Genomic DNA, 27,617 nt, shown 5'->3' with positions numbered 1-27,617 from the left:
TGACATGTCTCTTGTGCCTTAGTCCTGACCATGATCAAAAGGACTATAAATATTTTTCGTGAATGTCACCAAGAAAATAAAGAGACAGCCTAAATCACATCAGAGAGCATTTAGATGTTGAGAAGAAGTTGTTCCTAGAAAAATCTTGCAAAAAATCCTCTTCTGCATAGAAGTCACCTAGTCCTGTATAGACCGGTCAAGAATCTTCCATGGAGAAGCATCTACCCCTAGGCTCAGTGACCCTAAGGGTCCAGTTGCCCAATGGACTAATGCCCTTGAGGTATCCAGACTCACAGTACAGCTACTTCTAAAGTACCTATCAATGCCTGAGTAGAGGCTGCTCACGTAAACTCCAGCCACAGTGCTGAAGAAGCACAAGCAGAACAGTACAGGCACTAGGATTCACACCCTTAAAATAAACTTCTGTGCACTGCCAGTACCTCTTCTCTAGAGTCAGCAGACACTGTAAAAATCCTATATAGCATAGACCATCCTACCACTGTACAATGGCCTATACCTAATACGCTAATGTTGGTCACAGTAGCAGATGAGTCTTCCTCACCAACATCTTTCTAGCTTCCTGGACAATCTCACTCTTTTCTTCAAAAGATGTTTATAGACTTTGTGAAGGGACATTTGTATGTTCCTTTCCTGCTATAACCTAAACATCTATCCCTTTCTTCTGAACTTACTCCTGCACAGACAATAACCTACTCAGATCCCTGGGGGGGGGGGGGGGGGGGGGGCATTTTCAAAAAGGGCATCCATGTCAGAATTGGGACATCCTGATCATAATGTCCCAAAAGACTGTCCATCTCAAAGCCAGTTTCGAACAGGAAATAAGTTGAGAATATGTGAGGACATTGAAAATAAACAGCCATTTTACAAATTGAAAAGTTCAAATTATGAACGTCAAAAATCCAGGGACAAGGACATCTGTCTGGCAGCATTTTTACAGAAATGGCCACACAGACAAACCAATGCCTTTCACAAGTACAAGGCTAAAAGGAATTGCTGACTTTGTGTTTGTGGTGTGGCCAAGAATCCTGTTAAACATCCCTTTGGTGATGGTAACCATCAGCACTTCGGAAAGCCTTCAACCATCAGGAGAGATGCTCCAGCTGGTCGTAAGGTTGGTATCATTGCTGCCTGCCATACTGGTCGACTTTAGGGAATAAAGATTGTGCTATGATACCTTCATAGGCGGTCGGTGGCCCAACTGTTTGGGGAGGCTAAAGGGGGTGGGATTAGGGGTGGGGCCAGGGGTGGGGCTTACATCCATAATTGTCTGACAACACACAGAAAAAATAAGTAAAAATAAAAGTTACAATTATCACCTTTTATTAAATGTAGATATTAGATATGTATCATTTGTCAAAAAAGTGGTTGCTCAAAGCATATACTAACCAATGTGTATACTATTCAAAAATGTTATCAATTATTAAACACTGCTATTTCCATCCATGGAAAATCCCAAAATGAAATAGTCACATTAGTAAAGTAACATCCGGTGGCTAGACTTCGCAAACTTGTGCAAAAACATACTCAGAACCTTACTGTACCATAAATATTACACTGGGCAGACCCTAATACACCAATATACCACCCAAACGGACATCACAGACTGTCAACAATATGAAACAAGGGATCATATCACAATTCTCATGTACAGCCACAAAACATCCTTTTAGGGTGGACAGTATTCACAATGAGCTCCTTTTATTAACGACCAGATAGAGATAAAGAGTTTTCAAATTTCAATTTTGGCACAGTATAAGTCATCTTTATGACTACTGATGCACTCAAGCTTGCAAGTAATTAATTTGAAACTCCAAAGCCACAGTCTCACACTACCTGTGTATAAAACAGGATACAGGAACAAGTTATCATCACCCACAGTTAAATGTGAATCTTTCAGCATATAGAGTGAGAAAAAAAGGAGGGTTCAGTAACGCCACCCAGCCAGCTCAAGATGATCGGACTATAAGGCGTAGGCCCGGCGCAACATCATCTAGCCCCCCCCAAAACTCCACACTATTAAATGGCCAAAATATGAAAAATGGACTTGAAATGTCCTGAGGGTTAATAATGGACAAATTCCTGTATCCAAAAAGTTGAGATCACAGAGTATAAGTCATCACAAACAAAATATAATAAAAACCAAAAGCATTAGGGGCTTATAGCCCATTTAGTTATGTTTAAACAAAAGAGATTGGCATGAAACAAAATATTTATTTTTTTATTTTGACTTAAAACCTTCAGAGTCAGGCAGTCAGCACCTACCTCTCCTGAAATCCAACATACGTGCGCTGCGTGCCAATTTCTTGGCCTGGGAAGGAAGTGGGAACACCTCAGACACTCTTAACCAGCCTTCCCTATTCAGTGAGGCCCCTCCCGCGCATTCCCGCCTATGTGGAACAGGAAGTGCATCATGACGGGACGGGAGCGCTCGTAGGGAAGGCTGACTGGCTGAGCCTGAGGCGAAGAAAGAAGCACTGCACAGCACACGATTCCGATCGACGTTGGTCCTGGTGGGAAGCCGGTTTAAGGCGGATTGGCGGTGTCCAGTGTGGAGCAGGGATGAGTGAGTTTTCTGTGGTCAGGACTCAGGAGCTGCAGGTCCGCTTGAAAGAAAACAGGAGGGACGCTGCGCGCCGGTGTGAGAGACCAAGCGGCGAGCCCCGGGCGGGCGGAACTGGGCTGATGGCGCTCAGGTGATGGATGGTGATGGTGATGGTGTAGAGTAGAATGGAAAAGATAAAGATGGCGTGTCAGCGTCGTGTCGTGGTCGGTCCGAGAATGAGAAACAGCTGATGATCTGAATCCAATCTTGCTGCTGCGGCTGGGGAGGCTTAGCCTCCCCGAGCCTCTTATACCGGGCGCCTATGGATACTTTCTACAACTTTCTGAAGCGATGTAGAGATGGTGGAGGTGAGGGAAGCAGACAAAGAGAGTGATGCGCTTAGAAGATAAACCAGAGCTGGTTCTGGATTCGTCTTGCTCCAACAGTATAACGGAAAATATACCCATGATCTCCCTCTCTCCAAAAAACGGCACAAAGCAGCAGATGGTCTTTTATTCACAAAAACATCCAAATCACTATTTTTGAAACTCATTTTAAAGATGCTTTTCTGTGCAGTTTGTCTAAACCTCAAGGGGGTATGTTGGAGGCGTGTTTTGGGCAGGACTAGGGTGGGCTTACGATTTGGATTTTTTTCTGCGATAATGGAACATTGTAAAAACTTCCAGGCCAAAAAAATAGAACATTTTTAACTAGACCTGTTGCAATAATGACTAAGTGCCAAAAAGGCGCCCAAACTGACAAGATGACCACTGGAGGGATAAAGGCATGACCCCCTTAATCCCTCAGTGGTCACTGATGCCCTCCTACCCCCCCCCCCCCCCCACCCCCTAAGAGATGAAAGTGACTGTACATACCAGACTCTTTGACAGCTGCAGATATTTAAGTTTAAAAAATTGCTAAAACAAAGTTGGTTATAGAAGCTTTTATGTAACAGCAGTAGGTGTTAATAGTACTGATACAGAGCAATATATGAATGACTGTGTGATGTGATTTGTTGTTTACTTAGTTTTTGTTTTTATTATGTATGTTGGATTTGTAAGTTGCCTAGGTTATAGGCGATATATGCATTTTTAAAATAAATAATGCCCATTCCTCATAGAGCAGCAAGCAAGTCTCTAAAGTATCCTAGTGGGTGGTGCAGGGTGGGGGTACACATAAGTGGTAGTTTCTCTAAGGAGGGGTTTGTGTATCACTATCATGTAGAGGTTTCAAGCGCCCCCTTCTTGGGCCTTGAGAGATATTTCACAGGGCAGCATACCTAACTTTGCACCTCACAATGCTATATACAATCAATATGGGGTCTGATCCATGCAATGCCATCCATTTGGGTGGCAACTTGTGCTTTCACAGCCCTCTGTGGTCAGTGTACTGTTCTCCTTGCACATTCAATTGTCGTGTGTGTGGTGTAGGGGTTAGGGCTATGCGTCCTTATTCCAGCGGACTTGGGTTTGATTCCCACTGTGCAGTGGTATGCTGGAGCCGGCTCGCAAGAGCCATTTGTTAAATTTTCTGGCATCTTGCGAGCCGGTTGTTGGCCCGTGCGAGCCGGCTCGCCTCCGCTCCCCCGCCCCGCTAATCCATCTTCCGTCTGCCCTCTGCTCCCCGATAATAGCCCTGCTGGTTTCCTTTCTGCGCTGCCGCCGCCGCCCTGCCTTAAAAAAATTTATTTTCCCTCGAGGCGGCCAGCGTTGCGCAAACAGGAAATACGTCAGGCAAGGGCGGAGCCATGATGCGAAGGAACAGAACAAAGGCAGGAACCGAGCTCAGCCTGCTGCCTTCGCTTCAACGCTGGCCGCCTCTAGGGAAAATAAATTTTTTTAAAGGCAGGGTGGCGGCGGCAGCGCAGAAAGGAAACCAGAAGGGCTACTATCGGGGAGCAGAGGGCAGACGGACGATGGACGACCAGGGGAGCGGAGAGGGCTGGAAGATGGCGGAGAGGAGGGCAGGGGGGAGACGAGGATTGCTGGACATGGGTGGGTGGATGGAGGGCAGGGGAGAGGAGGGTTGCTGGACATGGGTGGATGGAGGGGAGAGGATGGTTGCTGGACATGGGTGGGTGGATGGAGGGGAGAGGAGGGTTGCTGGACATGGATGGGTGGGTGGGTGGGTGGATGGAGAGGAGGGCAGGGGGAGAGGAGGGTTGCTGGACATGGGTGGATGGAGGGAGAGAATGGTTGCTGGACATGGGTGGGTGGATGGAGGGCAGGGGGGAGAGGAGGGTTGCTGGACATGGGTGGATGGAGGGCAGGGGGAGAGGAGGGTCGCTGGACATGGGTGGATGGAGGGGAAAGGAGGGTTGCTGGACATGGGTGCATGGAGGGGAGAGGACGGTTGCTGGACATGGGTGCATGGAGGGCAGGGGAGAGGAGGGTTGCTGGACATGGGTGGATGGAGGGCAGGGGGGAGAGGAGGGTTGCTGGACATGGGTGGATGGAGGGCAGGGGGGAGAGGAGGGTCGCTGGACATTGGTGGATGGAGGGGAGAGGAGGGTTGCTGGACATGGGTGCATGGAGGGCAGGGGAGAGGAGGGTTGCTGGACATGGGTGGGTGGATGGAGGGCAGGGGAGAGCAAGGCTGCTGGACATGGGTGGGTGGACGGAGGGCAGGGGAGAGCAGGGTTGCTGGACATGGGTGGAGGAGAGGGAAGGGAGAGAGAAGAAATGCTGGATATGGGTGGAGGGGAGGGAAGAGTGAAGAATGAGATGAGAAGAGGGAAAAGGAAGAGAGGAGAATAACTGCAAATGGATGGAGAAAATAGGCAGAAGCTGAGGACCAGAAATGAAGAAGAAAGGAGGAAAGAAATAAATGGAAAGGAAGCCCTGGAAACGGAGTTAAGAGGACAGATAGCAGCAGAATCGGATACTGGGCCAGCATGAGCAGAAAAACAGTCACCAGACAACAAAGGTAGAAAAAAACTCATTTTATTTTCATTATAGTGTTTGGAATATGTTCACCTTGAGAATCAGGTGCTCAACATTAAAAGTTTATATTTATTTACTTAATTATGGCATTTTATCCCACATTAAACATGAATTAGATTGGAACCTGGGATCATTTAATAGTTTTTTCCTGGAGAGAGTAATGCATTGCCCCCCCCCCCCCCCCCCCCCCCGGCTATAGCCAGCTCTGCAATTTGGGGGGGGGGGCGCAGAGGTGGATGGGGGGCGCAGAGGTGGACCGGGGAGAGAGCCTGTTGTTAAAAATTTACCAGCACACCACTGCCACTGTGGGTCTTTCTTGTCTCTGTCTTATTTATCCTGCCATAGCTGCTGCAATGTGCAGGGTAGGTGTGTGAAACATGCTGGCTGGCTACTATTCTTTGGGTCACAGGAGGGTGCTGTCCAACATCCCTTTCTTCCTCCCTCTTTTCTTTCCATATCATCTCATAGGTTTGGGTTTTGCTATAGTACATTCTAGTGGATATTGGGGGCTGGGGACACGCTGTAATGATGGTAGATGCATACTCAGGCCTTGATCTAGGACAGGGCTGTTTTAGGGGTGCAGTATCAGTGGGACTTACATCGGGCTCTGAGGCACTCCCTCATGCACCGGATGAGGCCTGGGTCCTCATGCCGTATCTTCCTCTACCAGCGCCTGAGCACCTCAAGGTCCCTGTGGATGCCAAATCATTTGCAGAATACAAGTTGGTGGAGACAGGGTTCAGGTGATGGGCCTTCTTGGCATCACATGACATGTTCTGCAATGCTTCTAACATAGCCTATGACAGATGGCTACAGCCAGATTGGGAGGAGGGAGTGCTGAGGGGGTGGGTATGCAGTACACAGGCACAGGTCCTGGGTGAGCTGAGGTGGCCATGGGGCCTTTCTGTGGAGCATGTACACTTTTGCTGGGAGGTGGGGATGGGCAATGGGGTAAAGCAGGTATGCCTTTGGGTGGCTCAATGTACTTTAGTGAGCTGCTGCCAACGTTCCCTTCAGTATGTAGGTGTGGGGTAGGATGCTAGCGTGGAGGAGGGGGCACAGATTTGTGCAGCCCCTCATTTCAGCATTGAATGGTTAGTGGAGGGGGCCCTATAATTACTTGTCATTGGATATTCTGGACATTCTAATTTCACCAATGTTTTGTTATTCTTTCTTATGTATTATGTATTGCTACAACAAAGGGACCGCACTGTATATGACCCTCCCTATGTATGGTGCTTGAACATGAGTGGAGCTGTAATCCTGGGGGGCACAACTTCGTACTCAACTTTCTAGATTGCCTCTAACTGATTTCCATTTCCTGATGTGGGGTAGCAGGTGGTGATGGTGGTGCATAGATGGACCAGGAGCTCTGTCTCTGGCACACTGAAATTAGGCTCCTTCCGAAGAGACATAACTGGCCACACTGAGGAAAGTTCCTCCACATGCAGGAGGTACATATGCACATTTTTCAGAGAACATGCTGCTGTTGCCACAGATGTTTTCTTGACGCAGGGACCAGTACCACCATTGCACGTTTTGTGTAGTGTATTTCCAATTTGCAGAGATGTTTATCCCAGAACTTCTATGACATTTGCAGTACGTCCTCTTTCTAAACGTTTTTTTTTTGTGTGTGTGTTTATGTATTTTTGAATATCGGAACACATTTATTTATTTCTTCTATTATGGACTTGCATTTTTAAATGTTTTCTGGTAAACATTTATTTTGCCGTTTGAACATCATATCAAAAATGCTCCTCCATGTGGGACAAGAGTGAGTAGGGAGTGAGGAAGGCAGTGGGAGAGGGGAGTCATTGGGGCTCAGAGTCTCAGAACACAATGAGGCTAGGAGGTCAACATTAGTAGACTCACTGAGAGGTCAACATTTGGGTTGATATTAGGGAAGGCCCTGGGTGGTCATTAGGCTGCAATAAGCCCATTCTTAATCCAAGGTAAGGGATGAGAACAGGGATATTGATATGTGTATTAACCTACTGATGCCATTGGAAAGGTTAATTACCTTTCCTGAGATACAAACTTTTGACATTACGATTGGCTCACTTCAAATCATGCTAACTTATTATAATATTAATTAGCTGTTTTGCAAGGACCTTTTTCATGCATTATGCCTGGCTTTTATGTTAACGATAATAGAAGCTTTGCGTTACAATATACATGTTTTAATGCCATTTTAGTGTACCTTAATGCCAAAACCTAGGAATTTAACAAAAACTAGAATATTTTCATAAATAGGTCTCTTACTAAGGCATAAACTTTCAAGGACTAGAGCTATCTTCATCAGGGACCTCAGAGATGCAGAGACGAAGAAGACCACAGATTAGGTAAGATCTGTGGCAGGACAGGAGACAGGCACAAGTGGGCAGAGGACCAGTGGTCTTTTCTGCCTACATCTTCTCTGTTTCTACGTCCATTCACATAGAAAATTATAGTCAGCTTCTGTGTAACCTAAGGAAGGAAACCAGTACAGCTGGAGTCAATTCTGTGGCAAATTGATCCGAATTCCTTTCTCGGTGCCTTAATCGGAGCCCAAGTAATAAGCATAGTGCCCTAAGCTTCTGCCTTCAAAAAATATTTATAGTTAAGAAAATGTAGGAAGCATTTCAATTTTGAACATGTCACTAATTAACATGTAACAAAGAGGGATAAATAATTTTCTACTTTATCCACCAAATGAAATGATACTGGGAGAATAGGGAAGTTTGAATATCCTGATAAAATAAGTTGTAAAAGCTGAACTAGATGAGGTGCATTTTAAAACAAAGCTAGCAATTAAAAAAAACAGAATTTATGTTGTCTGTATACAAATGCCAGAAGTCTAAGAAAAACAAGAATGGAGACTTGGAATGTATGGCATTAAATGAAAATATAGACATCTCACTTGGAGATCTAGTAGAAGGGAAGGGGGGCTTGATATGCCACCTTTCTGAGGTTTTTGCAACTACATTCAAAGCAGTTTACATATATTCAGGTACTTATTTTGTACCAGGGGCAATGGAGGGTTAAGTGACTTGCCCAGAGTCACAAGGAGCTGCAGTGGAAATTGAACACAGTTCCCCAGGATCAAAGTCCACTGCACTAACCATTAGGCTACTCCTCCACTCCAGAAGGTAACCAATGGGACATTGTGAAACCAGGGTACAAATTATATTAAAATCTTGGGAAAATCAAATTGGAGGGCAGGAGCTATATGTTAAAAATTAAATAACCATCCTCACCCATTACCTTACCTTTATCATCTCTGAAATTACCTCATTCTCTTCTCTATCCTAATATTGCCCTAATCCATTATTTTAGTTATTCAGAGACAACCTGTGGAATATGTGTGGCTATGTGCAAAGACTGATTCTGGGAACTCATTTTAATAGATACTTACATACTTCAGGGCATCATTTGCATATTTATATAAGCACTATATGGATGATATTTAGCAACATTTTACCAGTCAGGAACAGCACCTGGCCGGCTATCTGCTACTGAATATTGCTGTTTGGAGCTTAGCTGGTTATATCATGTGATATAACCAGCTATCTGCCGATATTCAGCGCACCGCCGGCTAAGGGGCCCTTTTACTAATGCACATAGAGGGGTATAATCAAATGCGAATGCCCATCTCCATGGGCGCCTATCTCCGAGGACAGGTATATGAAGGGGCGGGACAGACCGTATTTTCGAAAAAGATGGGCATCCATCTTTTGTTTCGATAATACAGTTTGTGCCGGGCAAATGCATTGCATTTGGGCAGATTTGAGCTGGGCGGTATCGGTTTTCAGCGATAATGGAAACCGAAGGCGCCCAGCTCAAAAATGAACAAATCCAAGGCATTTGGTCATGGGAGGGGCCAGGATTCATAGTGCACTGGTCCCCCTCACATGCCAGGATACCAACTGGGCACCCTAGGGGGCACTTCTAAAAAGTAAAACAAAAAAATTAAATACCTCCCAAGTCCATAGGTCCCTTACCTTGGGTGCTGAGCCCCCCAAATCCCCCCCAAAACCCACTGCCCACAACTCTACACCATTACCATAGCACTTATGGCTGAAGGGGGGCACCTAGATGTGGGTACAGTGGGTTTTGGGGGCGGTTTGGAGCACTCCCATTTACCAGCACAAGTGTAACAGGTAGGGGGTGGGCCTGGGTCCACCTGCCTGAAGTCCACTGCACCCACTAACAACTGCTCCAGGGACCTGCATACTGCTGTGATGGAGCTGGGTATGGCATCTGAGGCTGACATACAGGCTGGAAAAAAAGTTTTTAAAGTTCTTTTTTTTTGGTGGGAGCGGGTTAGTGATCACTGGGGGAGTCAGGGGAGGTCATCCCCGATTCCCTCCGGTGGTCATCTGGGCAGTTGAGGCACTTTTTGGGGACTTGTTTGTGACAAAAAAGGGTCCAAAAAAAGTGACCCAAATTCTCACTCCTGGCGCCATTCTTTTTTCCATTATCGGCCAAGGGCGCCCATCTCTCCTCACCCCAGTCCCACCTTCACCACGCCCCCGACACGCCCCCGACACGCCCCCGACACGCCCCCATCAACTTTGTCCATTCCCGCGACAGACTGCAGTTGGAGCCGCCCAAAATCGGCTTTCGATTATACCGATTTGGGCGCCCATGAGAGAAGCACGCCCATCTCCCGATTTGGGTCGAAATATGGGCGTCTTTCTCTTTCAAAAATAAGCTGGATAGGCACCTACACTCATACAACGCACATCAAATTGGAACTACCACCCGGCTGCTGCATGCCCCGGGTGGTAATTCCATTTTTGACGTGCATCCAAAACACACGGTAGAAACTGAGGGGCATAATCGAACGGAAACGCCTATCTCCATGGGCGTTTATCTCCGAGAATGGGTCCATGAAGGGGTGGGCCGAACCGTATTTTCGAAAAAATGGACGTTTTTGAGCTGGGCGTTTCTTTTTTTTAGCGATAATGGAAACTAAAAACGCCCAGCTCAAAAACGTCCTAATCCGAGCCATTTGGTCATGGGAGGGGCCACGATTCGTAGTACACTCACCCCCCCTGATATGCCAGGACACCAACTGGCACCCTAGGTCAGTGCGGTGGACTTCAGAAAAAGCTCCCACATGCATAGCTCCCTTACCACGGGTGTTGAGCTCCCAACCCCTCCCCCAAAACCCACTACCCACAAATGTACAACACTACCATAGCTCTTAGGGGTGAAGGAGGCACCTACATGTGGGTACAGTGGGTTTTGGAGGCCTCCCATTTACCAGCACAAGTGTTACAGGTGGGGGGGATGGGCCTGGGTCCACCTGGCTGAAGTGCACTGCGGTACCCACTAAAAGTGCTCCAGGGACCTGCATGCAGGCAAGCCTCTAGGACTTGTTACTGCTGTATAACATTGGCACACCAGTTTACACCTGAAGACTAATCTCTCCGAAAACGTCCTTTATTGGAATAAGCATGCTTACTCACAGTTAACTGCAGATCAGAGGTTGTGCCCCACCACTGGCAACGAGTCTCCCTGGTAGTGAGATTAGCAGGTCAGAGCTGGCAGAATGTTGTACAATGCCCTCTTTCAGCCACATTCAAGGTAAGAACTAAGTTCTCTAACGTGGCTAACACACGGAAGGGATCTAAAACTGGCTTATAAAAATGGCCACTACCTCATGGACTACCGGAAACACAACAGGGCACACTCTGACCCAGTAGGCAAGGGGAAAAGCACCATGGGAGAAGAGCCTACCAACTACCAACATCGTGAGACTGTAACAGAAGCTAATGAAATCATGGAGTCCAATACCCTACACCCACCACAATGCAATGCTGATGTGACCCTGTAGTGCACCCGAGAGCCACATCTGACCCAGGGAAAGGCTGTGACAGGATCGAACATATTCTGCTGTCATGGAGGTGGGTACAGCATTTGAGGCTGGCATAGAGGCTGGAAAAAAAGTTTTTAAAGTGGGGTTTTTTTTGTGGGAGGGGGTTAGTGACCACTGGGGGAGTCTGGGGAGGTCATCCTCAATTCCCTCCAGTGGTCATCTGGGCAGTTGGGGCACTTTTTTGGGACTTGTTCGTGAAAAAAAAGGGTCCAAAAATAGTGACCCAAAATCGCGGTCAAAACGCCTTTTTTTTCGATTATCAGCTAAAGACGCCCATCTCTCCTCGGCTGATAACCACGCCCAGTCCCGCCTCCACCACGCCTCCGACACGCCCCCGTCAACTTTATTCGTTTCCGCGACGGAGTGCAGTTGGAAACGCCCAAAATCGGCTTTCGATTATACCGATTTGGGCGCCTTTGAGAGAAAAACGCCCATCTCCCGATTTGGGTCAAAATATAGGCGTTTTTCTCTTTCGATTATAAGCTGGATTGTCTACCACGTGGTGCTTACCCGGTCGGCAGTGTACGCGCACTGACAATTAGTGCCCGGTTAACACGTGAGACCTTACTGCTAAGTCAATGGGTGACGGTAAGGTCTCATGCGGAAAATGAACGCGCGCTGGTTTTAATTTTGCCACACATCCATTTTTGGCCACAAAAAAGACCTTTTTTGCAGACGCGCTGAAAAGATTTTCGGCGTGCCTTAATAAAAGGGCCCCTAAGTTTGTTGGCCACATTTGACATCAAAATAGCAGGTATATCTTTGGATGGTTTAAATGTAACCAGCCAGTGCTGAATATTGGCTTGGCTGGTTAAATTTAAACTGGCCAAAATATACCCCAATATTCAATGCAGGTCACAGGAAATGGCCCAGCATTGAATATCCTGGCTCAGCGCTGACCATGGGACGCAGCCCGGCTACCTCCTATAGTCTAAATATTAGGCCCATGTGTCATTTGCATGGAAATATGTATCCTCATCTTCTAACCCATCCAGTCTGTTCTCTCAAATGTATAACAGTTTTATCCACAAGTCAACATTTGCATAATTTATAAAAGCACAGGGTCTTATCTGAATGAAAATGTGTGTTCTTGTACCTAACCATCCATCTAGTCTGTTTTCTCAAATGTATAACAGTTTTGTGCCTCACAGTTTTCTCAAATGCACAACGGTTCTCTGCCTCTTAAAGTCTACATCTAGTAATAGAGAGCCAGTATTTCACAAGGCAAGGAAAACCACAAGCATTACCCAAAAACAGTATGTTTTACTTGATTGTTTATATTGTTTCTTATTTTGTTGAGAATCCTTATCAATACTGCTAAAAACAATTATAATAACTGATTTTATAAAAGAACTATACCCTGTTCAAAAGATACATCTTTATTTATCCAATCATGACAGCTCAAAAATGACAAATTTTTCAATGCTAATAAATTACGGTTTAAAAAAATAGGAAGCACTGAAGGACTAACTGTACAATGTAATGTTTCAACAGAGCGTGAGCTTTCATGGAAAGAATATACATCTTCAGATGCTAGTCTTTCTATACCATAGTCAAGATTATATTTTACATGAAAATAGTAACAATTGTCCAACCTGAAATATTGATAGAAAAGACATCATATGGCCAGCATAATAACTGTAATGCCAACTGGCAAGTGAATCATTGCATACCAATGCTCTACTATAATCACAGGTCAAAAACTCCTGTTTATCTTAGCAATATCCATTGTCCAAGGGAATACATATATTTTTAGCATATGTTTTTTGCATGTCAATGCTAAACATATATATATATATATATATATATATATATATATATATATATATATATATATATATATATATATATATATATATGCATTCACTTGGACAATGGATACTGCTAAGAGAAACAGGAGTTTTTGATCTGTGGTTATAGAAGGCATTGGTGTGCAATGATTTACTTGTCCATTGGCATTACAACTATTATGCTGGCCATATGAGACCTTTTCTCCCAACATTAGAGTGTTATTTCCACAAGCTGTGAAAGTCCACTGTTTTTGTCATTTTGTGTTTCACACCAATTGATTTATTCTGTGGTTTTTGACTATTTTTTGTCAACCTGAAATATTAACATTACAAACCACTTTGCCTTGTGCAGGTGTTGCTTAACGTAGTATCACCTCAGTAACAGCAACACAAATGTTTTCCGCTTCCAGATATTTTGGGCAATTTTGCACATGTTTGACAGCATATAAATGTGTAATGCTGCTTATAATTTTCCTCCATGTGTAAAAATATGCATGACAACAAGAACACATGTACTTACGTACAATCCAGCTCTAGGCATGTTTGGGGGCAGGTTTTGGGTGAAGCACAGGCAGGTGTAAATGTCTGTGGCTTCATTTTAATATTCTACAGCTTTCTTGGGACAATTTTGTAAAGACACTATGAGGGGTATTTTTGATATGACATCTAAGTCGGACATTGGACATTTTGCACTAAGCATCCCACATCTGAATAGGAAATATAGCCATTTTTGAAATAGCAAAATGTCTATCTTTTTTTTTCTTCAAAAATAGCCACATGCAAGATGTTTTTGTGTTCCATTTTCAATAAAAAAAAATCCAAGTAAAAATGCTGAAAATCAAGCCATTGGAATGTAGGAAGAGCCAGCATTCTTTGTAGACTGGCCATGTGGAGGGGCATAATCGAAAGGGGCGCCCAAGTTTTCCTGAGGATGTGCTCGCAGGACATCCCGGCAAAGGGGCGGGGAAACCTGTATTATCAAAACAAGATGGGCATCCATCTTTCGTTTCGATAATACGGTCGGGGATGCCCAAATTGCGAAATTTAGGTCGACCTTAGAGATGGTCATCCTTAGAGATGGTTGTCCCCAATTTTCGGCGATAATGGAATCTGAGGACGCCCATCTCAGAAATGGCCAAATGCAAGACATTTGGTCGTGGGAGAAGTCAGCATTCATAGTGCACTGGTCCCCCTCACATGGCAGGACAGCAACCGGGCACCCTAGGGGGCACTGCAGTGGACTTCAGAAATTGCTCCCAGGTACATAGCTCCCTTACTTTGTGTGCTAAGCCTCCCAACCCCCCCCCCCCCCCAAAACCCACTACCCACAACTGTACACCACTACCATAGCCCTTACGGGTGAAGGGGGGCACCTAGATGTGGGTACAGTGGGCTTGTGGTGGGTTTTGGAGGGCTCACATTTACCACCACAAGTGTAACAGGTAGGGAGGGGATGGGCCTGGGCCCGCCTGCCTGAAATGCACTGCACCCACTAAAACTGCTCCAGGGACCTGCATACTGCTGTCATGGAGCTGGGTATGACATTTGAGGCTGGCATAGAGGCGGGCAAAAAATATTTAAAAGTTTTTTTTTTTAGGGTGGGAGGGGGTTGGTGACCACTGGGGGAGTAAGGTGAGGTCATTCTCGATTCCCTCCGGTGGTCATCTGGTCTGTTCGGGCACCTTTTTGAGGCTTAGTCGTAAGAAAAAATGGACCAAGTAAAGTCGCCCAAGTGCTCGTCAAGGACGCCCTTCCTTTTTCCATTATCAGTCGAGGACGCCCATGTGTTAGGCACACCACAATCCCGCCTTCGCTACGCTTCCGACACGTCCCCGTGAACTTTGGTCATCCCCGCGATGGAAAGCAGTTGAGGACGCCCAAAATCGGCTTTCGATTATGCCGATTTGAGCGACCCTGTGAGAAGGATGCCCATCTCTTGATTTGTGTCGAAAGATGGGCGCGCTTCTCTTTCGAAAATAAGCCTGATAGACAACCCAGCAGAGCAATGGGGAACACAAGAGAGCACTGCTGTGGACTTCATATATAAACACCCAGGTATACATCTCACCATTGCTCCCTTATCTTGTGTACTGAGCCCTCTAAACCCCACCCAAAATGCATCGCCCAAAACTGTACACTACTACAATAGCCCTTATTGGTGAAGAGGTAATCTATATGTGGGTACAGTAGTTTCTGGTGAGAGTGGGAGGGCTCATACTTTCCTCCACAAGTGTAACATGTAGAGTGTGTGTGTGTTTGCAGATATGTGTGTATTCATGTGTGCCTAGTTTGTGTTTGTGTGTGTGTGTGTGTATGTATGTGTGTGTGTGCAAGGTGTATGCATGCATTTCTGGGTCTGTGTTTTTATTCCTCTGCTTCTCTGCCGCGAATGGGTTGTAGAAGCTCCATGAAGTCCTCTGAGGGGATCCCTGCTTCCCTGCTGTGACTGGTCTAACCACAAAGTTGAGCCATGCTGTGCTGAAAGTTAAGGTTGTTATCATGGTATCAAGTCTCAAAGGACTTGAAACCGTGGGAACAGCCTCATCTTCTGGCATTGTGCAGCTCAAGCTCACGGTTAGACTAGTCGCGGCAGAAAGCAGGGATTCGCTCAGAGGACTTCATGGAGCTTCTGTGGGTCATACAATGGAAGCAGTGCATGCAATTTATTCCATGCATAGTCATTGTGGAATCCTGAAAACCAGACTGGCATGCTGTGTACTGAGGACTGGGTTGAAAACTCCTGATATACGATAACTTACAATTAATCTTTATACTCCTTTGCAATTAATCTTGATGATAAAAGGAGACATTGGTGGGATATACTAAATGGGCCCAATATTCAGACCACAAGAGTTAGCCGGGCAGCCTCCTGTGGTCGGCGGTGATGCCGGATATTCAATTCTGGGCTGTGTCCGGTGACTGGCATTCAATATCCAGTTTATTTTTGGCCACTAAGAGCATAGCCGACCAAGTTGATATTCAGCACTGGCCGGTTAAGTTCATAGTAGCCAAAGATAGACCTGCTATTGATGCCACCAGATTTGGCTGCCAAACTTAGCCAGCAATGCACTGATTCCTAGTTACCTCTTCACTCATTTTTGTTTTGCATCCCCTCACAGAATTAGTATTTATTATAGTATTTTAATGTCTCCATCAGTTAAGTGGAAAAAAGATTATCTTTAATAAGTCCTTGGCTTCAAGCAGCATTGCTATGGAGGGATATAGCTGGGAAAGTGTCTTATTCTCGATTGTACCCATCTTTTAGGAAAAACTTGAAAAGCTTTTCTATTTAGAAAATTTGTGATCTGAGCTGGTCCTTCTTGAATTAATTTCCCAGGAGTATGTTCTGGTTCTCTTCAAATTGTAACCCGCTTAGAACTTGAAGGCATTAGCGAGATATAAGCCAGAGTGTATAATGTAATGATATTCAGCGGGTAGGTACCATTTAACCGGCCAGATGACATTCCAGGCCAGTTCAATGGTTTTGAATATCGAGGAGTATATGTCCTAAGTTAAGATGTAGCATTACTAACTGGACAGGCTAATCCAATCCTGGTTTTACTCCCATTGCATAAATGGCCTTGCCAGTTTTGATTCTGCAGAGAAAAACAGGGCTATATGTCCAATAGGTAAAACCATGAGTGGATCAGCATGTCTTGAAAATTTTGCAGTACTGAGTAGATCTGTTTCGCTTTCTGTAACCTACCTGTTACTAGGAATGCCCACTTGGTCAATAGATAAAAACCAGCCCCTCCACCCCTACCTATATCTCCTTACTCTTCCTTCCCCTTTGGAAAAAAGGAGAAGAGTGTCTAGGGACTGGAATATATGTGCACTCACAGTCTCCATGCTCCATGGGTAAGTGCTGCTGGAGGGCCTGACATCCAGCAGCACATACCCATAGGGATGCTGGAGAATAGTTGGGAAAGTAGGGATCGAATGGGAGTGAAGGAAGGCAAAATGTGTGAAGAGAATTGGGGAGACAAATAGTTCCAAAATAAAACAGGAAAAAACCTCTACGACAAGAAAGCACAACAGGCAAAAGTAGAGGCTGACAAAGGACGAATCACCATCGAAGATATGAATCCAACAGTCTTTATTGAGCAGGGACTGTCCTTCCTCATTTAAATTGTACAGCACTGCGTAACCCTAGTAGCGCTTTAGAAATGTTAAGTAGTTGTAGTATTTTGAAATTAAAAAGAACTCGACATGTGCTGTGTTTCGAAGCACACAGGCATCTGCATCAGGGGTCAAACTGTCAATTCCACAGCAGTGCTCAAAGCCACAGTCCTGCTGTAGTCTAAAACTGTCGACCGTACACAAATACTGTTGCGATCAAGGCAAGCTAAAAGGCGTCTTTAAAATGACTATAGAAACTTTGTCAGCCTCTACTTTTGCCTGTTGTGGAGGCAAATAGTTGACATGATTAAAGGCCTTGCCCACCGCAAGCTTACGCATCTGTTACTTAAAACTGGTGTGATTGGTCAAATATGGAAAAATGTATCATCTTATTTTTCATATCTTAGTTGACTTCCTGCACTGCAGCGATCCTGTAATTGGCAACACTGCCTTTAACTCTCATCTCTGCCATTTCAAAAATTCCTGCTCAGGTTACAACCATTTTGATGCAATAACTTTAAGGTGAGCTCAGAAAACTAAACACAGAAGAGTGAGTCAGACATTTAACATGTTATGCAACAATAGCAGGCATTCCAAGTTATCAGAAACATACAATCCATATTCAAGGTATAAACCCAGGTGATGTTTTCACTGTTGAATAAGGAAGATTTAATTTCACTTAATTTAACTCTTTTAAATGAACTTTATGCTAAGGTGCATCACACAATTTCAGTCTGTCAAACTGGCGAGAAAGTAATTAAGCTGTAAGGCCATTACAGGGTGAAGTTATCTACCTTGGACAAGCTCTGGCATTTAATTTTCTGACAGATCCCAGCCTGGCCGTCTTCCAATGTCAATAAAACTTGTTTAAGCAGAACCTTACCTGGTTTTCACCACATCAAGCGGGTGCATCAGACAAATTTCTGCAAGACCTGCAAGATGATCAAAAAGAGAGGCCTCATAAACAGATGACATGAAAAGAGCAGTTCAGGCGTCACTGACCCCAAAAGTCTGTGCAAAGGCAAAATGAACTGAAAAAGATGTGACAGCTGATGGAAGGGCATGAAGACATATACCAAGTTCTATTTTCCAGAACTCTAACTGCAACTCTGTTTAAAAAAAACAGCAGGGCCGATGCACAAAGTTACCCTGAGTTTAACCGCATGGTTACTGCGGGGTATGTGCACATGTTATTAGGTGCAGAATGCAGAAAGGGGCTGGGTGTGCAAGCCTAACTCATGCAAAAGACATTATTACCTCACACTCTTTTAAAATATATGATAATGAGCTCATTTAAGTATTCCACACAACGCAGAGAACGTTTGATGCAAACACAATGCAAGAAATTGTTTGCTGGGTCCAGGGCAGCGCAGAAGGGTTTGCGGAGAGGATTTAATGCCAGTTTTTTAGATTTAACTACCAGTTTTGTCTTGTTTTGCAACCAGAAGGAAACACTTGCAAGTTTCAAAGGCAGACATGGAGTAACAAAGCGTCACATCAGCACCTTTTCTATTGCACAACATATGAGGCTTGCAAAAATCTGATGTACAAAACTTTTTTACAAGGCTCACATTTAGGTGCAAAAGAACAGGCACCAATATGTGCTGGCACTTTTTTCCTTTGAGCATGCATACACTTACTGCATTATTTCCATGCATAAAATTTAAATACACATAGCTTTCTGCACGGCTTGTTATTACACTCATGGTAGAAGCCACATACTCAGACATACGTAGGCAGCTCTACTACCAGCCTTTCTGAATCGGCTCCAGTGTTTGCAAGCTCTGGACAAACTTCACCAAGGTATTGACAATATTTTTATCTCCCATTCAAAACAGCTGCTTTATTGGAAAGAAACAGATAAGGGGAATGCAGGAATCGGGCTCGTTGGAAGTATTTAACCATGATCATATATACAGGGCCAGGCAATTCCAGAGCTGTCAAGTTACCTGCTTCCAGGACAGAGGCTTTTTGACCCATCCTGAAAACACTAGTCCCTTATTCTACCTATTGAAATCAGTATTGCAGGTCCCAAAATGAATCAGGACATTGGCTATTTATCAAGATTTTCAGATTCTATTTTATTTTTCAGTCTTTTGAAGACTGAAAACAACTATTTTATAGGCTGATGACAGATCAATCAAATGGTTGACCTGAAGAAATGCTATGTCTACATGATGCATTAATTTAAACAAGGAAAAGCCTCAAATGCTAAGGAGAACTCCTTTGTTGGTGAACCAACTTAAGGGAGTCACCTTTCATTCATCATAGGCTAAAAAACCTCTTAGATATGCAATTTCAAACTTGAACCTGATAGATTCGTATCTTAACGGTTCTAAGATGCACTTATCTCAACAGCCTTGTAGTTGTATTTCACCGTCCACGGCCCGACTTTGGCCCGAGTTTCGATGACTGCCTCAGGGTCCATGGTGTCAATCGACTGTACCCAGTGCTGTGATTTCACTTAGTGATACAAATCTATCAGGTTCAAGTTTGAAATTGCATATCTAAGAGGTTTTTTTTAGCCTATGATGAATGAAAGGTGGCTCCCTTAAGTTGGTTCACAAACAAAGGAGTTCTCCTTAGCATTTGAGGCTTTTCCTTGTTTAAATTAATGCATCATGTAGACATAGCAATTGAATATCTTTGTATACTGTATCGTTGATAGATACTTAATGATAATCCAAGCCCTAATTTGACATTTAGAGTTGACCTGAAGAAATAACTCTGCCATTATAGAAAACTAGCTTAGCGCCCAGTTGCTTTGGTGTTTAACTTTTAGCTACCCATATAGAATTTACTCCCAACTACTACAACCCTTGATATATTACCTGCTCACTGTATGTTTGCAGTTGCTTAAGAGCAGCTTGAAGAAGGAGTAAAAGTAATGGACATGGTGTTTTTCAGCGCACCTGCAAAAAAGGCCTTTTTTTGGCCGAAAATGGATATGCGGCAAAATAAAAATTGGCGCGCATCCATTTTAGGCCTGAGACCTTACCGTCACCCATTGACTTAGTGGTAAAGTCTCACACATTAACCAGGTGGTAATTATCAACGCACGTACACTGCCAATTACCGCCTGGTTAGCACCGCGCACCGTGTTTCAGAGTATAAACCTTGCCTAATTGCGGATGGGTGAAAGTAGAGGTCTCAAGTACATGTAGGCAGACATTACATCTTCCACGATGTCTATGTCCAAAGACTAACCCTCCCTGTTTACTAAGCAGTGTTATCGGCTGCCATGCAGCAATGCCGACACAGCAAAGTGAATGGGCTGTGTCGGCATTAGTGCATGGTAGTGTCTAGAGCAGCTTAGTAAACAGGGGTTTAAGTCTTCAAAGAGGTTAGTACCTGGATCTGGCAAAGCTGAAAGGACAATTTTCTCTTTTAGGTTTCTACCTCTAGAATAGGCTATTACCATATTTTTGTTCTTAAAACAGTCATGACCTCTGAGTATATGCTAGTTTTTCCTTCTGATTTTCTGGATCTGTGCTGCTACATGCAAGTACCTGAGTGTGCACATAACATTTGGTGGCTTCTTGTCTTGTTGTTAAAGGTCATAGGCTCAGCTCTATGTGATCAGACTACTAGCTGCAGGATTCCAAAGTGGTTCAACGGAGCACCATTATTCTAGAATTATGCGTATAACTCTAAACCACGCCCCTGATCCACCCTGAAATACCCTCCCATTTCTTCGCCTCCTTTTTCAAGCCACAGGTACATTTCAGGCACAGATCCCGCACCTAAGCTTATGCAGGTAAGTCCTAATTAAATCTAATTAGTGCCAATAATTGTTTGTTAAAAAGCCAATTGAAACTAATTTATTTATTTGTTTATTTATGACATTTTTACCCCACATTAGCCCAAGAGTGACTCAGGTTCAATATGCCTTACATAAGAAACAATTAAATCAATGATACATATTAATAAGTACATATTAATAATTACATAAACAGATTATAAAGTACAATAAATAATGCTTTAACATTGGCTTTCTAAAACAAATATAACATATTCTATTAAATTGCACATGCAAATCGAGGATGTGCCTAAATTTGCATATAGAATTTTTGGCAACTTTTATAAAATCATGGGGTTATCCCGCAATACAATTCTGTGTTACCACAAGTTAAGCCCCAATTCTAGCACATTTTAGTAAGATCCCGTGGGCATTCCCAAGGAGTAAAGAAAGAATAGAGCAGGAGCAGTACTTATGCACATATGTACTGATTTCTACCTGCACATGAATGCACAAAGTTATTATTTCTATCCTCACACGCATACACAGTTATTCCTGCCTTGGAGCAGGTTTAGCTTTGGGGCCAGAGGCACACAGGCACATATAGTGTTAGATGCTCTATATGGCACCAAAAAAATTAGTGCCAAAAAAAGTGCTATTCACTTAGGGGTCATTTTACTAAGGTGTGCTGAAAAATGGCCTGAAGTAGTGAAGGCATGCGTTTTGGATGCATGCAGACCATTTTTCAGCGTACCTGCAAAAAATGCCTTTTTAAAAAATTTTTGCCGAAAATGGACGTGCTGCAAAATACAAATTGGTGCACATCCATTTTGGGTCTGAGACCTTACCGCCAGCCACTGACGTAGCAATAAGGTCTCACGCGTTAACTGGGCAGTAATGACCTATGCATGTCAAATGCCACTTGGTGTGCGTAGCAGATGCACACCAGAAAATAAAAATAATTTTTTAGACATGTGTATTGGACTTGCGGCAAAAATGAAATGACCACAAGAGACACGCAGTAGCTAGACGGTAACTCCAAATTGGCACATTTGGAATTCGCTGCCTGAAAAGGTGGTTAAGGAGGTTAACTTAGCGGACTTCAAAAAAGGGTTGGACGGCTTCCTGGAGGAAAAAGCCATAGAATGTTATTGAATGGACGAGGGAATAATACAGTATTTCTAGGATGGGCGGGACAAATCGCTTGTTGTTTTGGCCGCTGTCGGTGACAGGGTGCTGGGCTCGATGGACCCTTGGTCTGTCCCAGCATGGCGATGCTTATGTACTTATGCAAATGTTGGACATGTATAAACGCTTATATGGCATAGTAAAAGGCCCCTTAAAGTTAGGCACGGTTTATAGAATAGCGCTTAAGCCCAGGAATCACACCTAACTTTAAGCAAGGCCAATTGCACCAACAGAAACATAGTGCAAATGTGCACACCTATATTAGGTGCATATTCACGTTATTCCATAACATGATACATTAATTTTAGGAACGCCCCATTATGCCCATGACCCTCCCATTTCTGTGCCCCCTTTTTCAGGCCACGTGTAAATTTTAGGTGTGGATCCCATGCCTAAATTTACATGCATAAATGCTAATTAAATCTAATTAGTGGCAATCGTTGCTTGTTAAAAAGCCAATTATTGGTGCTAATCAGCTTGTTATTCAATTAAATTCCATGTGCAATTTGTGTGTGCAATTTTTGGTGGCTTTTATAGAATTAGAGGGACATTGTCCCTATATTATTGGCTCCATGTATATACATATATGTCTCAAAAGCTTAGATGACCTTTTGAATATCAGCAGCATCCAGGTTACTCCTGGTGGCTGTTATAAAATTACCCTCATTAGGATCAATTTAGAATGAAGGAAACGAATTACTAATATCCCTATATAGTGTAAAATGCAAGTTCTTAGGTATTAAGAAACAAAATATCTTCAAAGATCTATTAAGTAATTTATAGCTCCGCCTTCATTTCAGTCCTCCAAGATATCACAAGTTTGGTTCTGTTTATTCCACCGCCAAACCGGTGGAATAAAAATCCATGAGTTTGTTCCTGTTTGGCTGATTTTGACTTTTCTGCAGACCTCCCTTTTATTTTGTTGTTCAGCTTCTACGTGGTGAGGTAATCCAAACAGATTAATACACCAATGACAGGTGCAAACATGCTATCCATAATCACTTGGCGCCTTTCCAAGCTAAATACCTCTATCGTTTTACTTCACAATCCTCCATAATCATTTATTAATAGATTTTCTGCCTTTTATGCAAAAGGTCAGGTTGTAATAACAGTGCAAGAGTGCCAACCTATAAATCATCGGGACAAGCCACTTCTAAACTGATGGCAAATGTGTCACTCACCAAACATGGCCTTTCTTTCACTTGCTGGCATTGCATAAAGCTATAGGTGTGCCAGTTTAGGATTTGATGGTTAGCACTGCCAAGCAGAACTATTTTCTGTCTGGCTGATGGTCAAAAAACAAAGTTCTCCAAACAGCTTTTGTGTGCTTGCTAGCTTTAACTACACAGCAACTTTTGCACTGCAAACAGGATGAGGACCAGATGTTTTGTCCTTGAGGATCTCACAGAAAAACCAAAATTCATTTTTAAATGCCCTAATATTCAGGTTTTTGCGCCAGCTGGTTCTCACACTGCTGTGACTTTCAGTTTGCTTCAGTATTAATGCATCCAGAGGGTAATTTTAGAAGAGCTGCATGGCATCTCATGTATAAAGAGTGACAGAAGGAAGCATTTATACTTGTAGATGCTGCAGAATGCATAGATTTTAAACGGATGTGTTCTGGGCATGGTTTGGGCACTTCAAAAATTCATGCATACGGAATATTTCCCATGGTATAATGGCAGTTCTGGGACAGCAATCAGGAGTTACCCAGTCAAGTAGCCAGATAGCTAACCAGTTAACATAGGGCAGCCTTTTTGAATCAGTAAAAAATGATAGTTAAGATCGATAAGAGATGGTCATTCATATAAATAACAATAATAGAACCAAAGCATAACAAATGGTCTCAATATGGAATCAGATCTCTCTGTATTTTTATAATTCTGTCATGAAAAGGACACATACATTTATGATGATGGCCATATATATATATATATATATATATATATATATATATATATATATATATATATATATATATGCTTAATTTACATATTTATTAATATCTGAATGTATGTTCATGTTAAATTTTCTTATGTTTTATTGGCTAATATTGGATTTAGAAGTATGCTTTGGTTTTATCACTGTATTCAATATGAATGTTCATTTTTTTATTTATGTTCTGTTTTGAAATTTGTTTTATAATTTATGGATTAATTATTTATTATTCATTTTAGGTGTACTTATTTATCTTAACTATCTTCAATTATTTTTAATTCAAATTTTGTAGTTATCTAGTTTTTGTGAGCCACATAGAGCAGTCTGCATGCTGTTTCAGCCTCCTCCCATTCTGAGGATGTCAGCGTCATTGGAACACATATATAATGGCCACTTGGAACGCATAACTTTTAAAATTATTTTTAGTGTTTTTGAGCATTTTTCACAGTGTTTTTTAAATAACAATTAGTGGTTTGGAGATGCTGCTTTTTTGACATCAGTGATTATTTTAAAGCTTTTTTCTCGAATCAATACGTTTAAAGTTACAGCTTTTTGAAAATGGCATTGTTTTTTAAACCTTTTGGGCTTCATACCATCTGTTTTCCTGTTTTTCAGAATATTTATTGTGACATTTTAGAGGTTGTTTGATTTTTGTAATTTTTTAAACAATTCTCACTGAGGATTGTGAAAAATTACAAGAGGACCTTACGAGACTGGGAGACTGTGTGGCTAAATGGCAGATGATGTTTAATGTGAGCAAGTGCAAGGTGATGCATGTGGGAAAAAAGAACCCAAATTATAGCTACGTCATGCAAGGTTCCACATTAGGAGTTACGGACCAAGAAAGGGATCTGGGTGTCGTCGTCGATAACACACTGAAACCTTCTGCTCAGTGTGCTGCTGCGGCTAAGAAAGCGAATAGAATGTTGGGTATTATTAGGAAAGGTATGGAAAACAGGTGTGAGGATGTTATAATGCCATTGTATTGCTCCATGGTGCGACCGCACCTTGAGTATTGTGTTCAATTCTGGTCGCCACATCTCAAGAAAGATATAGTAGAATTGGAAAAGGTGCAGCGAAGGGCGACTAAAATGATAGCGGGGATGGGACGACTTCCCTATGAGGAAAGACTAAGGAGGCTAGGGCTATTCAGCTTGGAGAAGAGACAGCTGAGGGGAGACATGATAGAGGTATATAAAATAATGAGTGGAGTGGAACAGGTGGATGTGAAGCGTTTGTTCACGTTTTCCAAAAATACTAGGACTAGGGGGCATGCGATGAAACTACAGTGTAGTAAATTTAAAACAAATTGGAGAAACTTTTTCTTCACCCAACGTGTAATTAAACTCTGGAATTCGTTGCCGGAGATAGTGGTGAAGGCAGTTAGCTTAGCAGAGTTTAAAAAGGGGTTGGACGGTTTCCTAAAGGACAAGTCCATAAACCGCTACTAAACGGACTTGGAAAACTCCAAAATTCCAGGAATAACATGTATAGAATGTTTGTACGTTTGGGAAGCTTGCCAGGTGCCCTTGGCCTGGATTGGCCGCTGTCGTGGACAGGATGCTGGGCTCGATGGACCCTTGGTCTTTTCCCAGTATGGCATTACTTATGTACTTATGTACTTATAAGGCATATAAACTTTCTACTTTGTCAGAATGGGTGTTTTTCAACTGATCACGGAGGAGGAGTGCTGCTCTGAGGAGATACTGTTGCTTTTGTAAGTAAGTGCACTTTTAGGTACTTGTTCCCTTACTTTTCAGATTTTGCTGAAATCATGCTCATTGAAATGTATTTTGTTGTTTTAGGCTTTGCCTATAGTGCTATTAGGGGAAATAACTTTCTAAGGGAGTCTTTTACTAAAGCTTAGCTTGAGTTATCTGCAGCAGGACCTTTTTATTCCTATGGGCCCTGCTGCAGATAACTCGAGCTAAGCTTTAGTAAAAGACCCCATAAATTTCCAATAGGTATGTGTCCATTTTGCTGAACCACTGAGCACCAGTGTTGCCAGATGGTGAAGATTTTTCCAACCCAAAGGTATCCCAAAAGAGGCCCCAAAATAGCCCAATATTAATATGAATATTTATAAGGTCAATATAAATATTAATAAGGTCAATGTGAATAGTAATATTATAATCGTCATAATCATCAGCAGCATAATTAGCACAATCAGTACCATCATAATCATAATTAGAACAATCAGCACCATAATCATCATCATTATAATCAGCACCAGCCCATCAACAGCAGTATAATCATAATCAGTATAAGCAGCAGCATAATCATAATCAGCAGGAGCAGCATAATTAGCACAATCAGCACTATCACAATTAGCACAATCAGCACCATAATTAAAATCATCATAATCAGCACCAATGCATCAGCAGCATAATCATAATCAGTACCATCAGCAGCATAATCAGCATCATAATCCATCCATCCATCCACTCAAAAATCAAAAGGAGCAAGTTCCCACAAACCATCTCTCTCTTTTAATCTAGGCACAGAAAAAAAAAAAGATTTTACATGCTCCCAGGTTTCAACCTAAATCATGTTTAATGTGGGATACAAATGTTAACAATATAAATACTTCAATAATAGATGGTCTCATTGATATAATAAAACACTAGGAAAAGACCTCAAAACACTCAAACATTTACTACAATTTCAGTGTCTTTCACTGGGGTTGTGTTATTCATCATTGGTCTAAAAATAACCTTGCGGTATTTTAATTTTATTTATAACTTTATTGGTTATTAATCTTTTTCTGTAAAAAATTGATTTAATTATTTCAAATTTCTGTTCAGATATGACATATTTCTCAAAGGAGCATTAGTTGAACTTCATTCTTGTTCCTTATTTTTATATTTCATAAATTGCAACAAGAAAAGTCGAGCCTTAACTGACACGTGACAGCAGCCAGACCTGTTTCACGCTAACTGCTTCTTCAGGGGTTGTGTCTCAACACTGAAACATAAACCAATTGTTTCATTCATTCAAATGACAACCTGTGAACCGTATATTATATGAAAACATTATAAAAAGATAAAGCAGAAAAACTGACTTTCGCTGACCATCTTGCTGCTAACGTACTGTCGAGAATTACAAAAACTGATTTCAAATTGGCATGGCTAAGCCAGGTTGTCAATTAGACTTTAGCCAATCATTAGCAATCTTTCTCAAATTTCAAAATCATTTGCTGCTAGCTAATTTCAAATATTCATTTGATATCATACAATATCAATTTTAAAAATGCACGCCATTCAATGTTGCTGTTTAATCCTTTAGGTTGTAAAGTATTTAAATGATGTATTTATCTTTGCTCACGCTGCAAAAGCAGCTTCGCTCAATCACCTCCTCTAACATTAGATTTAACAAGTTTGATAACACTTCAGTTGCTCAAATTTGTGTTTCAATTCACTGCAATGATTAACTAACAGTGCTTCATATCGATTTCTTTTTATACTACTCTGATGTT

The 27,617-nt window shown here is 42.7% G+C and overlaps 1 protein-coding gene across 1 annotated transcript in view; it reads right to left on the bottom strand.

Moving 5' to 3' along the window:
* SLC25A21 (solute carrier family 25 member 21) overlaps positions 1-27,617 on the bottom strand; it is a 672,604-nt gene that overhangs the window by 275,583 nt on the left and 369,404 nt on the right. The window contains exon 2 of the mRNA XM_030215218.1: positions 18,161-18,209. Within this exon, the coding sequence (XP_030071078.1) occupies positions 18,161-18,209 (49 nt within the window). The remainder of the gene's footprint in view (positions 1-18,160; positions 18,210-27,617) is intronic.

The sequence above is a fragment of the Microcaecilia unicolor genome, chromosome 9, assembly GCF_901765095.1.
Source record: "Microcaecilia unicolor chromosome 9, aMicUni1.1, whole genome shotgun sequence".
NCBI lineage: Eukaryota > Metazoa > Chordata > Amphibia > Gymnophiona > Siphonopidae > Microcaecilia > Microcaecilia unicolor.
This window is presented reverse-complemented; position numbering and strand designations above follow the sequence as displayed.